This window comes from Alligator mississippiensis, chromosome 15, assembly GCF_030867095.1.
Source record: "Alligator mississippiensis isolate rAllMis1 chromosome 15, rAllMis1, whole genome shotgun sequence".
Classification (NCBI taxonomy): Eukaryota; Metazoa; Chordata; order Crocodylia; family Alligatoridae; genus Alligator; species Alligator mississippiensis.
The window spans coordinates 640,506-651,487 of record NC_081838.1 but is presented as its reverse complement, the minus strand read 5'-3'; the positions used below and the strand labels follow the sequence as shown (position 1 = coordinate 651,487).

The 10,982-nt window shown below is 65.2% G+C and overlaps 1 protein-coding gene across 1 annotated transcript; it reads left to right on the top strand.

The window, feature by feature from the left end:
- The first annotated feature begins 527 nt into the window (after window positions 1-527).
- Window positions 528-4,603, top strand: AP2S1 (adaptor related protein complex 2 subunit sigma 1). Its single transcript, XM_006277816.3, has 5 exons — window positions 528-632; window positions 2,349-2,498; window positions 2,917-3,030; window positions 3,571-3,630; window positions 4,098-4,603. Exons 1-5 carry the CDS (start codon window positions 630-632, stop codon window positions 4,197-4,199), a joined length of 429 nt encoding a protein of 142 aa, XP_006277878.1. The 5' UTR covers window positions 528-629; the 3' UTR covers window positions 4,200-4,603.
- The last annotated feature ends 6,379 nt before the right edge of the window (window positions 4,604-10,982 follow it).

Below are 10,982 nucleotides of genomic sequence, written 5' to 3'. Positions count from 1 at the left end.
AAGCCGGACGACGCGCAGCGCCCGGCCAGCCCCGGACACCGACGTTTCTGCCGCGGTGCTGGCCCTGCCGGGCTGCGCGAGGCCGCTCCGAGCCTGGCGTGGTGTCAGGTCCAGCCCGGCGTGGCGAAGCGGCTGCACGATGCATTTGTCGGGGTGGTTCGGATAGAGCCGGTCCTTCTCCCTCCGGCGGGGTTGGACTCGATGTAGGGTGGCCAGGCGTCGCGGGCGGTCCCGGATTTCGAAGTCGGTCTTGGTCTCTGGGGTGGGGGGCACCGGCCCCTGCGAGCCCCCAGGCAGGGCCGGGGGCCCAGGGCGGGTGCGGCCTGCGAGGCCTCCCAGAGCCGCGGCCTCGAGTAGGGCGCTCGCCCGGCGGCAGCCGCCCCAGTCCGGAGCGCGGCGCCTGGAGCTCGAGCGCCCCCTGGCGGCGGCGAGGCGGGGCTGGGTGGGGACTACAACTCCCGGCAAGCCCCGCGGCTTCGCATGGGAGGAGGGACCCCCGGAAGTGCGCGCCTCCTTTGGAACTACAACTCCCGGCGGGCCCCGCGGCGAGGGGGCACCCGCCGGATATCCGGTGGGGTGGGGAGTGGGGCAGGCAGTGGCCCAGAGCAGCTGTGCGGGGTCGGGCCGTCATGGTGAGTGGGGGCTCCGTGGGAGCTGGGGTCCCCTATAGGGATAGGGCGGGAAATGCCCCCTATAGAGACGGGTCCTTCTAGGGAAGGGGTGTCCCCTATAGGGAAGGTGGGGGTTCCCTATAGGGAAGGGGTGGGGGCAAGTGCCCCCTATAGGGGAGGGGTGTGGGGGGGGCCCAGCCAGCAGCCCCCAGTGGCAGCCCCTGGCCCGTGCGTGTCCGCGTGGGAGCCGGCCGTGTGGGGGGACGTCAAGGGGGGGTGTGCGGGTGTGCGGCTGGCTCTGGGGTGGGCCGTGGAAGGGCGGCCCCCGCGGGGCTGCGGCGCCGGTTGTGGGCCCTTGGCCTCGGCGGAGTCCCCCAGGGGTGCAGGCCCCCTGCCCCGCGTGGGCGCGGGGACGCTGCAGCGCGTGGCCTGGACGTGCCGCGGGTGCCGGGGACGGGGTCTCTTCCCTCTCCTGGGCTGCGCCCGTGCTCCGTGGGCGCTCGACCCCGCGGGGTCCATCCTGGAGGGCCTCGCCGCTGTGCTCGGGCTCCGACGGATGCCGCGTTTGGGGCGAGGCAGGGATTTCGCCCCGCGCAGAGCGGCGCGGACAGGGCGGCGCTGCCCGCCCCTGCAGCAGGGGCACGGCCTCCGCTGCCATCTCTTGATAACAGCCTTTGACGGCGCTGCCAGCCGCGGCCCCCCCGCTTTCCCGGGGGAGGTTCGGGGGCGATGCGAGGGCTGACGGTCGTGTTGCTCGGAGGTTCGACGCTGGGTTTGCCTGGGCTGGTTGGGACGGGGCTGACCCTGCCTTGGGCAGGACGTGACCCCTGGAGCTCCCTTCCAGCCCTTCTGCAGGGTTACCGGGCTGCCCCGAGGAGCGGGAGAGCACGTGGCATAGAGCCGGCGACGGTCCATCTCCCGACACGGGTTCACCGGACCCCCGGTGCCCGGGCTCCTGCAGCTGGGAGGTGCCCGGTGTGATGCCCGCCAGCGCTCGCACCGTGGAGGCTTTTTCCTAATGGGACCTTCGGGTGCACGGGGCAAAGTATCTGGAGGTTGAGGTGTTGGGGGTCCCACCGCTGGTTCCTAGTGGGGGTGGCAAACACAGCTCTGGGCTGGGTTGTGGTCAGGATTTCCTCTGAGGAAGCCCTTTCCCCCCGCTCAGCAGAACGGAGCTCGTGGCCTTTCCTGCTGAGCGCGCACTGGCGGGGAGGCAGCTCCTTCCAGGAAGCCTCCTCTCTGCCCCCGCCGACCCCGCCAGGAGTGCGGCGGTGCGGGGCCCGACAGCTCCAGGGGACGGCGAGCCCCGTGGCTGGGGGACGGGACCTCCACGAGATCTGGGCTCCTGGTGGGAGAGGAGAGATCGCGGGTGTCGGGCTTGTGGCAGGGCAGAGCCCCGGCGTTCCTGCCTGCAAAGGGCTCTGTCCCAAGCCATCCTGAGCTGCCCTGGTGCCTCTGCTGTGGGGCGTTCCCCTGCAGCGCGGCTCTTCCTTCCCCTATCGCTCTGCGAGCAGCTGGGTGGAAGGAGAGGCCTGGTTGGCTTTGCTCTGCCGGCGGGGAGGTGGGGTCGGTGGGTGAGGGGAAGGAGCCAGACCCCCTGCAGCAAAGGGGGCAGCTGAGAGGGGGCAACCCGCCCTGCCCACTGCATTGGGCTCCCCTGAGGGTCTGCACCCCTCGAGCCGTGCTGTTGTCCGTGACCCAGGCGATGGAGCCTGACCTCATCCGCTCTCCACGCAGATTCGCTTCATCTTGATCCAGAACCGGGCCGGCAAGACGCGCCTGGCCAAGTGGTACATGCAGTTCGACGACGACGAGAAGCAGAAGCTCATCGAGGAGGTTCACGCCGTGGTGACCGTGCGGGATGCCAAGCACACCAACTTCGTGGAGGTACCGCTCTGCCGGCGTGTCACGGCCCCCGACACTTGGGGAGGGGGTGGGCGGGACGTGAAGGTGTCGGCTCCTTGCCAGATCCACCTTGATGTGGGTGGATCAACCCGTCCAAGGAATCCTGGCCCAGCCCCGCCGTGCGGCTGACAGCAGCTTGCTCTTGCACCGCGGGCATGAGCTTCCAAAGTCTCCCATCGTAGCGGGAGGAGCCAGAGGCAGGGGGAGGGAACGTCGGCTGGCACCGAGAGCGGCTACCTGGGACTGGGAGCTCCTGGGTTCTGCTGCTGTCTTGCTGCGTGCAGCTGGGGTGAGGGTTTTCCCTGACAGGAAGGCAACTGAGAGGACCTGGGGGCGCAGGGGTCTCCTCCAGGCCGTCTGCTCCCCTGGTGGAGCCTCCACCGTCGTCCTCTCCCCTCAGTTCCGGAACTTCAAGATCATCTACCGGCGCTACGCGGGGCTGTACTTCTGCATCTGCGTGGACGTGAACGACAACAACCTGGCGTACCTGGAAGCCATCCACAACTTCGTGGAGGTGAGCGCTGGTAGGAGGTGGCTGGGCCTGGTCTTGGGGGCACGGCTCTCGGACGGTTCCTCAGGGAGATGGAGCCTTCCTCGGTGATTGACCGGCTGTCCACATCTCCCTCTGTGCGTGCCTGGGCCAGCCAGCAGCTCCTGTCCCTCGCCGCGAGGCTCCTCCGGGTCTGTGGGTTACAGGGAGCAGAGCAAAGCCCCACCTAGCACTCGCTGGGCTCTGAGCAACCGCTGATGGCTTTGCTGGCTGCAAAAGACCCGTTTCCTGCCCTGCGTCCCATGCGGTGGGGCTGGGGGGTGAAGCTCCAAGGAGGGCAACGAACCATCATGACCGGTGCCCTGGGTTGCTTCAAATCTCATCGTCTCTGGGCACCTCATGGTAGAAGCTGTGCCCGAGCCCTGCCGTCGGATCTCGGCTGGATGCAGCAGGGGGGCAAGCAGGGTCCCCTGGGCTGAGTTGAACAGGAGGGCACGCCGGTCTCGTGGCACCAGGTGGCACAAATCAGGCCCCGACTCCCACTGTCTTTTTTCCTCCTCCCAGGTCCTGAATGAATATTTCCACAATGTCTGTGAGCTCGACCTGGTGTTCAACTTCTACAAGGTGAGCGGAGCGTGGTGGGGCCGGGCCAGGCGGGGCGTCCCCTTTGCAGCCGTACAGTGCGGCTCTGAGCTGGGGACGGGCTGGCAGGCGGGGTGCCCTCGTGACCGACTGCTCCCAGCCTGCAGGAGGGGACGCGCTGGGCCACGTAGAGCTGGTGGAGCTAGATGCCCGCAGCAGAGGGAGTTGGGCAGGAAGGCAAGGCGTGCAGGGCTGCTTGGGTCCCACAGGGCAGCAGGGGCTCATGGAGCTGCTCCGTGCTGTGGGGCAGGGAGGCCATGTGCTCCCTCTTTCTCCTTGGGATGAGTGTTCAGCCTCCTTGGCTTGAATCTTCTTCTCTTCCCCCTGCAGCTTTGGGGGAAGGGGCAGGCGCTGCTACAGGTGTCCGTGTTGGGGGCAGCACTCGGTGCCGATGGGTGAGCCCGGTGCCTCTGGATGCGGGGCTCACAGGTGGGTCCTTCTGGCTGCAGGTTTACACTGTGGTGGACGAGATGTTCCTGGCCGGCGAGATCCGCGAGACGAGCCAGACCAAAGTCCTGAAGCAGCTCCTCATGCTGCAGTCGCTGGAATGAGCTGTCCGACCCCTCCCCGCTCCCCTCCATCTTCACCCTGCCGGGCTCGTCTCGCACTCGGTCCCGGGATCGGTGACTGCCCAAAACGAACGTCGCCGCTCTCAGCTGGGAAGGGACGCTGCCCCCGGGAATCGCAAATGAGTCACAAATTCCAGGCCCGCGTGCGCCCTGCCCGGCCTGCGCTCCCCCAGGGACAGACGTGGGGGCGCAGATCCCTGGGGGCAGGCAGGCAGCCCAGCTGTCTCACGCCCCTGCCCTCCACCCAGCCATCTCCCCGTTCATGTAAACGTGTCGTGCTGCCTGCCTAGAAGAGGGACCATAGCTCTGCGTTCGCCGTGGGCGAGCAGCAGCTTTGTCCATGGCTGGTGGAGCGATTGTATTGAAATAAATGTCTGTGAAACGTTTCAGTGACCCGTGCCCTTTTCTGCAGGGCCCCGTGGGGCTGGCCGAGGCCAGGGGGGGCTGTCGGATCGTCTAGGTGCAGACCACCGATGTTTTGGACGTGTTCATCCAGCATCTCAAAGAGATGCTTGTCTAGCAGCACCAATGAGGGGGATCCCGTTGTCTCCCAGGGGACCTCGTCCCTGCTCTTCTGGCTGGAAGACACCCCCCTCCCACCCCCACCCTTGCCTTCCTGCCTGTCTTAAGGGGACTGACCTGGCTCTTTTGGCCACAAACTGGTGCCAAGGCCAGCAAGAGGGCAAGGAGCTGCTTAGGCACGTTGGTATCGTTGTGAAGGACCAGTTCTCCCCTCCCCTGCTCCTTCCTGTGACCGCGGGAGCGGGGAGGTGGCGTCAGCGACTGGGTGTCGTAGGCGGGAACCTGGCTGTCCTGGGACTGTTGGTTCCTGGAGGTGACCGGGAGACTGGGCTCCAGTCTTGGGGTCCTTGCGCTCGCATTGCACCCTCTGCTACAGTAGACTTGTTCTTTCGGTCCGTCCATCTGGGAGTCTGCCCTAGGAGCCTGCGAGACGAGGAGGCCTGGGAGGGACCTTCCCGGTCGCTCAGCCCAGCCCAGCCCTGCCGCCGCAGGCATCCCAGCACCGTCTCCACTAGCTCAGCGTCCTCCAGGCAGCTCAGCTCCTCGCTCTGGTGGGCGGCTGCTCCAGACGGACCACGTTTCCGAGCTCGGTGTCTGCGGTCTGTCGTGTCCGGTGGTCCTGGTAGCTTCTCCTTTGTCCTCTGCATCGCAGTTGGGCCTAACATGAAAGTAGGACGTAGTAAGTTTAAACTAGCATGCTGAAGTTTTTTTCACAGCCGTGTAATTAAAGGGTGAATCTCGTTGCCACCGGATGTGGGGAAGCTGAGAGTTTAACCTTGCTCACAAAGGGACTGGACAAAGTCCTGGAGGAGAGGGGCACTGGGAGCTGTCGAGCACGGCAGCGAGGGGCACGGCCTCCAAATCGGAGCGTCCTGGACCTTCGGTGCTGGAGGCGGCGAGGGGGAGAGGAGCAGGAAAACCCTGCTCGGACCCCGTGCGCTCCCGTCCAGCCTCCGCGCTCTGCCGACGCAGGGACTGGGCGAGCTGGACCTGCGGTCTGATCCAGTAAATGGCACTCGTGTCGTATTTTCCTGTGGTCAAAACCAGAGCCGGCACGTTGGAGGGGGCCCTTGCATCTAGAAAGGCTGAGCACCGCTGGCTTCATCCGTGTCGTTGCGTGACGCTGGGCTTCGCCCACTAGAGAGCGCCCGTGCCGCGCGTCGTCTCTGCCGGCCGCGAGCAGCACGGGCGCTTGGTGGCTGCGGCTTCGGCAGCTCTCGGCAAGGGGTCCCCGGGCTCGCAGGTTGTTGATGCTGCAAGGTCATGCTCGACCCGTACGGGTGCGAGATGGACCGTTTCCTCGGCGTTGTGGGGTGTGTTGAGAACCGACCGCCCCTCCTGGGCTGCGCCGATGTGGGGTGGAAAGGGACGGGCTGGGGCACGGTGCGTCCAGCCCCTGCTAGCGCCTTCAATGCAGCCTGAGCTCCAGTCCGGCTCCTCGCTGGAAGCTGCCTCGTTCCCTGCTCCAGCTGTACCCCCGGCCGCTTCATCCTCGCAGCGTCCTGGGCTAAAGCCGTCCCTCAGCCGCAGGAGCTCCCAGGCTGCATGCACCAAGGGGAGGCGGGGAAACCGAGGCCCGTGACGGGGACGGGGCTCATGATGGGTTGCTGGGAGTCGAACCCGGGTGCCCTGAGTCCCAGCATGCTCAGTCCTCGGTGGCAGCTGCACTGCCCAGACGCACAACCAGGCCGGAGGATGCTCTCAGGGAGACGGTCCATGTGCGTTCAGCACGGTGTAGCCGGCAGCTTGTCGATGCCCCGTGCAAACTCCCGCTCTGCGGGTTGCCCGGAGCCCTTCCCCGGGCCCACCACCACGGCTCCCTCCCCTCCCCTTCCCGGCTCGCGTGCCACGGGGCACGACCCTTCCCTCCTTCCCGCAACTCGCTCCTCGTTTTGCAGCTGGCAGCCGAGTCTCTCCCACCGCTTGGGTTTCTCTCCGCGGGCTGGAGTTGGGAAGAAGTTGCGCGTGCAGTTGGTTTGCCTCTGTAATAACCACGGGACGCGACTCTTCAGAGGCCATGACCCTGACGTTATAGACTCACAAAATAGCTTCTGGCGTGGACGCCCTGGGTCGTGACTCGCCCAACTTTCCAGGCGGGTCACCGGGAGCGGGAGAAATCCTGCTCCTCCCCTGAGGCACGGCGGGCAAATCCAGCAGGCGGGAGACCCTCGCTCCTGCCCCAGTCTGGAAGGGGGGTCGCCCGGCACACGGGGAACCGGCGAACGCTGGGTCCGTGGGCAAGCCGGGCTGAGTACCAGAGAAGCCACGGGAGAGGCACAAGCCAAGTACGAGGCTGAGCCTTGTTGCTTCGTCTTCTGGGTCAGGGGTCTGTGCTGGAAGGGGTGAAGAGTCAACTGACCCTGGCTGGCTGCTCCGGGCGCCGGGCCCAGCTGCAGGGTTTTGGCCACCCGAGTCTGCCCCGCTGCCCAGGGCAGGCGGCCAAGGCCCCAGGTTCACGGCCACGGCCTGGCAGCGCGTCTGTCCAGTACAGGCGGACGCGGAGCCCCGGGCAGGGCGCCCTGCAGGGTGCCGTGGGGCTCTCGAAGGTGTAGGCAACCCCCGCAAGGGGGCAAGCCCTGGTTTCAGGGCGTGCTTGCGAGCCCCAGCACGCGGGAGGGGAACGGGCCTGCAACGAGAAGGGTGAAAAATCACAGAAAATTGAGGTTGGTCACATCTCGTTCAAGGGGGACCAGCCCCAACCCCATCATCCCAGCTGGGGCTTTGTCTACCCGGGTCTTCAACACCTCCAGGGATGGAGACCGCGCCACCGCCCTGGGGCCCTGCTCCCGTGCTTCGCCCCCTCCTCGCGAGAGAGGCGTTCCTCCTAGCTAGCGTTAACAGATGGAGGCAGGGGTCGTACCGCGCGGCCGTGCGAGTCCGTTCTCTCCCGCCGTCCAGGGGGGCGGTGGCGCGGTCGCACCCCCCTTTCATTCCCGACCCACCCAAACTTGCAAACCAGCTGCCGGGGAGGGGCAGGGCCATTCCTACGCGGGCAGCAGGGAGGGAGCCCGATGACTCCAGATTCCTGCTAATCTCTCCACTCCTCGGGTGTCGGCCCTCTCCTTTTCACCGGTCCGGGCGTCCCTTTCCCCTGCAGCGTTGCTGTCTGGTAGCCGTTCCTGGGGCCGTCTCTCTCCTGATCCCCAGCCCGGCAGGCTCTCTGCGGCTCTGGCTGAAACCCGGGCTCAGCCGGCGTCATCTTAACTCGGAGCTGACTCGTGCTGAAGCGCGGGAAGCACCGCCGAGACCCTCGGAGGCTGGGGTTTGTTTTCTGCACGTGAATGAGGCGCACGTTTAACTTGGGACTTGCAGTACAACCTCTTCGGACCGTCTCCCGCCTGGCTACTCAAAACAAGCAGCTTTACACGGAAGAGAGCAAATGATTTCACGTTTCGCTCGTTCCGTTTGCTTCTGCTTTGATGTTACACTGAAGAATATGACGCCAGCCCCCCGCGCGTATTGGTATCGGTCTTTAGTTGAAGAAGGCACGTGTTGTGTTCGATGCGATGATGGCCTACACCAGCTGCACCCCATTTTCAAAATCCGAGGTCTGCCTATGGCTGGCTTTACTTGACTTACACCATGGCAAAGACCATAATCCTTGATCTCCACTCAGGCTTTCCAGCAAGATGGTTATGGCGTGGTCGGGATCCCAAAGGAAAGTAATCTGCTGGAAGAGCGGGGCTGGGACGGGCCACGATCAGCACTCGAGCACCGAACGTTGCGGGAATAAAGCTGATTGCCGACAGCCCCACTTCCGAGGTCATGTCTGGAGTCTGGCGGCCTCCCCTTTCCCACGACAACCACGGGGCTTGTCCACATGTGAAAGCCAACCCGGGAAAAAGCTGGGAGTGGATCGGGGTCTGCAAAGGCCCCTGGCCGGGGCCGCCCAGCCCGAGCCCTTGGCACAGGCTGGCACGGAGCCGGAAGGCGAGGCCGGCCTGCTGCAGCTGATGCAACCTGGCCAGCTGTTTCGTCTCTGCCCGGGCCCGGATCTGCGCTTCCTGCACCGGGTGACGCAACTCGCAGGTGAAATAACGGCGTCCCGAGGCGGGCGCGGGCGGGAGCGAGCAGGCGGCACTGCCTGGGGAACTCCCGCTGGCTCTGAGACGCTTCACTCCTGCTAATCTCTTCACTCCACAGGCGTTAACGACCCCCGTTTCTTTTTAAAGGTCCTGATGTGCCGTTAACCGAGCTGCCCTTTCTTCTGCGCTGTCGCTGTCCCTTGGCTCTTGGTGGGGATATCGCTCCTCCGTTTCGCCGCTCGGTTCTAGCTCCTTCCCTCGACTCCCGCGTGGTCACGTGAATCTGGGGAGCGGTAGCTCAGGTGTGGAGAGGGTCGACAGCGAGGAATTGGAGGCACTGCCAAGACGCTCAAGAAGGCGAGATGATGCTTTATAAATCTAAATAAGACGCACATCTTTCATTATCATGACTACAGGACTAACAAGACAGTATCTTTGGACTATTTTTGCCTCATTTATTGTGTGTTTTTTAAACCTAATATGTGCACAATCCAATACAGTTATATGTGGGTTTTTTCCTTTGGTTTAAAATGAATCCTATAGCGCTGAGCCCCGGCGAATTAGCAAAGCTTCTAGTTTTTCTTAGTGGAGGACAGCGTGCGTTGTGTTATACACGCCGACGCACCACGCCATCTGCCTCCCCGCTTCAAAATGCTCCGTCCGCCCGTGGATGCCCTCTGCCTTTCTGCCCCTCGGCATCCCCTCCTCCTCCCGCACTTCTCGGGGCCCAGATTCCCAGCCCGGGTGCTGCGGCACCCTGGGGTGCCTCGAGATCCTTCTGGGGTGCTGCGGGGCGCCGCGCAGCGTTAGGTCTGCCGTGTTGTTACTGTCCGGTGCACGGCCACGCCTCGCAAGACCACTCGCGCGGTTTCAAGTAGGAACGGGTAGTATTGAAAACGCCTGGACCGGCGGTTCTCCTCCCGGCTCTCTGCCCGGGGCGTCTTGCTCTGCTCTCCCTTTCCGTAGTCAGAACGGCAGGGAAGCTAAGCTGGCGTTTTCCAGACGGGGCCTTGAGCCTCGAAAGGTTGAGAGCCGCCGTCTTAAGGCTTTTCAGCCACGTCAAGGGTCACGCGGCGAGACGGGCGCCCGTCGCGTCCACCGCGCCGAGCAGACCCCTGTTGCTGACGGTGCCAGAGAGACTTGGCCCAGGGGCACGAATACGACCCAGGTGTCCTGAGCGGGTCTGGCTCCGTGCTTGCTCGGGCGGTTGTTTGGGGGCTTGGAGGCTGAGTGGGCAATGCCATGTCTTGGGTCCAGCGGGGTCTTCCTCCCTCCGTTGGTGTCTAAGCCATGCATAGGACACGGGTTTCAGACCATCGACCTGGACACTTGCAGTCCGGTTGGCTCCTGGCCGTCGGCGGCAGGTTGAGTCGGCTTTGCTCCCCGCGTCCTGCTGCAAACAGCTCCCGGGCAGAGCCAGCGACAAGGCGGGGGATCAGCACGGAGGTGAGGGGGGCGGGTGGGGGGCACGGACGACGTCTCCTTTCGAGTGGGGGGCTCAGCGCCCCCCCAGCCCTTCACGCCGCCCGTAAGCGAGGCGGCTCCACGATGCCCGTGCACCCGTTCCCCAGAGCGCCGGGAACCGGTTTGTTGGCATTCCCCGCGCGGCGCCTAGCCAGCACAGCGCCCAGCCCTTATCGCAGGCGAGGCGAGGCGAGGCGAGGAGAGCGTGTTTTGCAAAGCCAGGCCCGAGGACAAACTTTTCCGTGGTTCAAACCCAAGGCAAACTTAAAACGCAGCGGAAATGGTTGCTAAAGCAAGCGGTTGCGCAAATAGCCGGTGCCAGGACTGTCGACTCCCGGAGGGAGCAAGCGATAAGCGCCCCGTGCTCGCAGCGCGGAGGCAACGTGCTTTGGAGGAGTCGGCTCCAAGGGGCCTTATCCGCGGGTCGCAGCGTTTGCTCGGGCCGTCGGGAGGGCTCGGGCCGCGGCTCGGCTGGGAGCAGGGCGCGGGGAGACGTGCTCCGACGGGACGAGCGCGGTGAGCAGACGGGGCTTGCCCGTGTTTCCCAGGAGAGGAGCTTTTTTTCTCCGTTCCACCTTGCAAAACCAAGGCGCCAAGTGTCTTATTCGGGGTGTGTCGGACACGAGGAGGTCTGGTGACCGGCTCCGTGTCTGCACGCTCCCAGGGCCAGCGGGCTCGGCGGCGCCAGACCCGCGGGAGAGCCGCGCGCCCCAGGGCCCGCTCGTGGCAGCGAGGCTGCGGCAGGAAGGGTGTG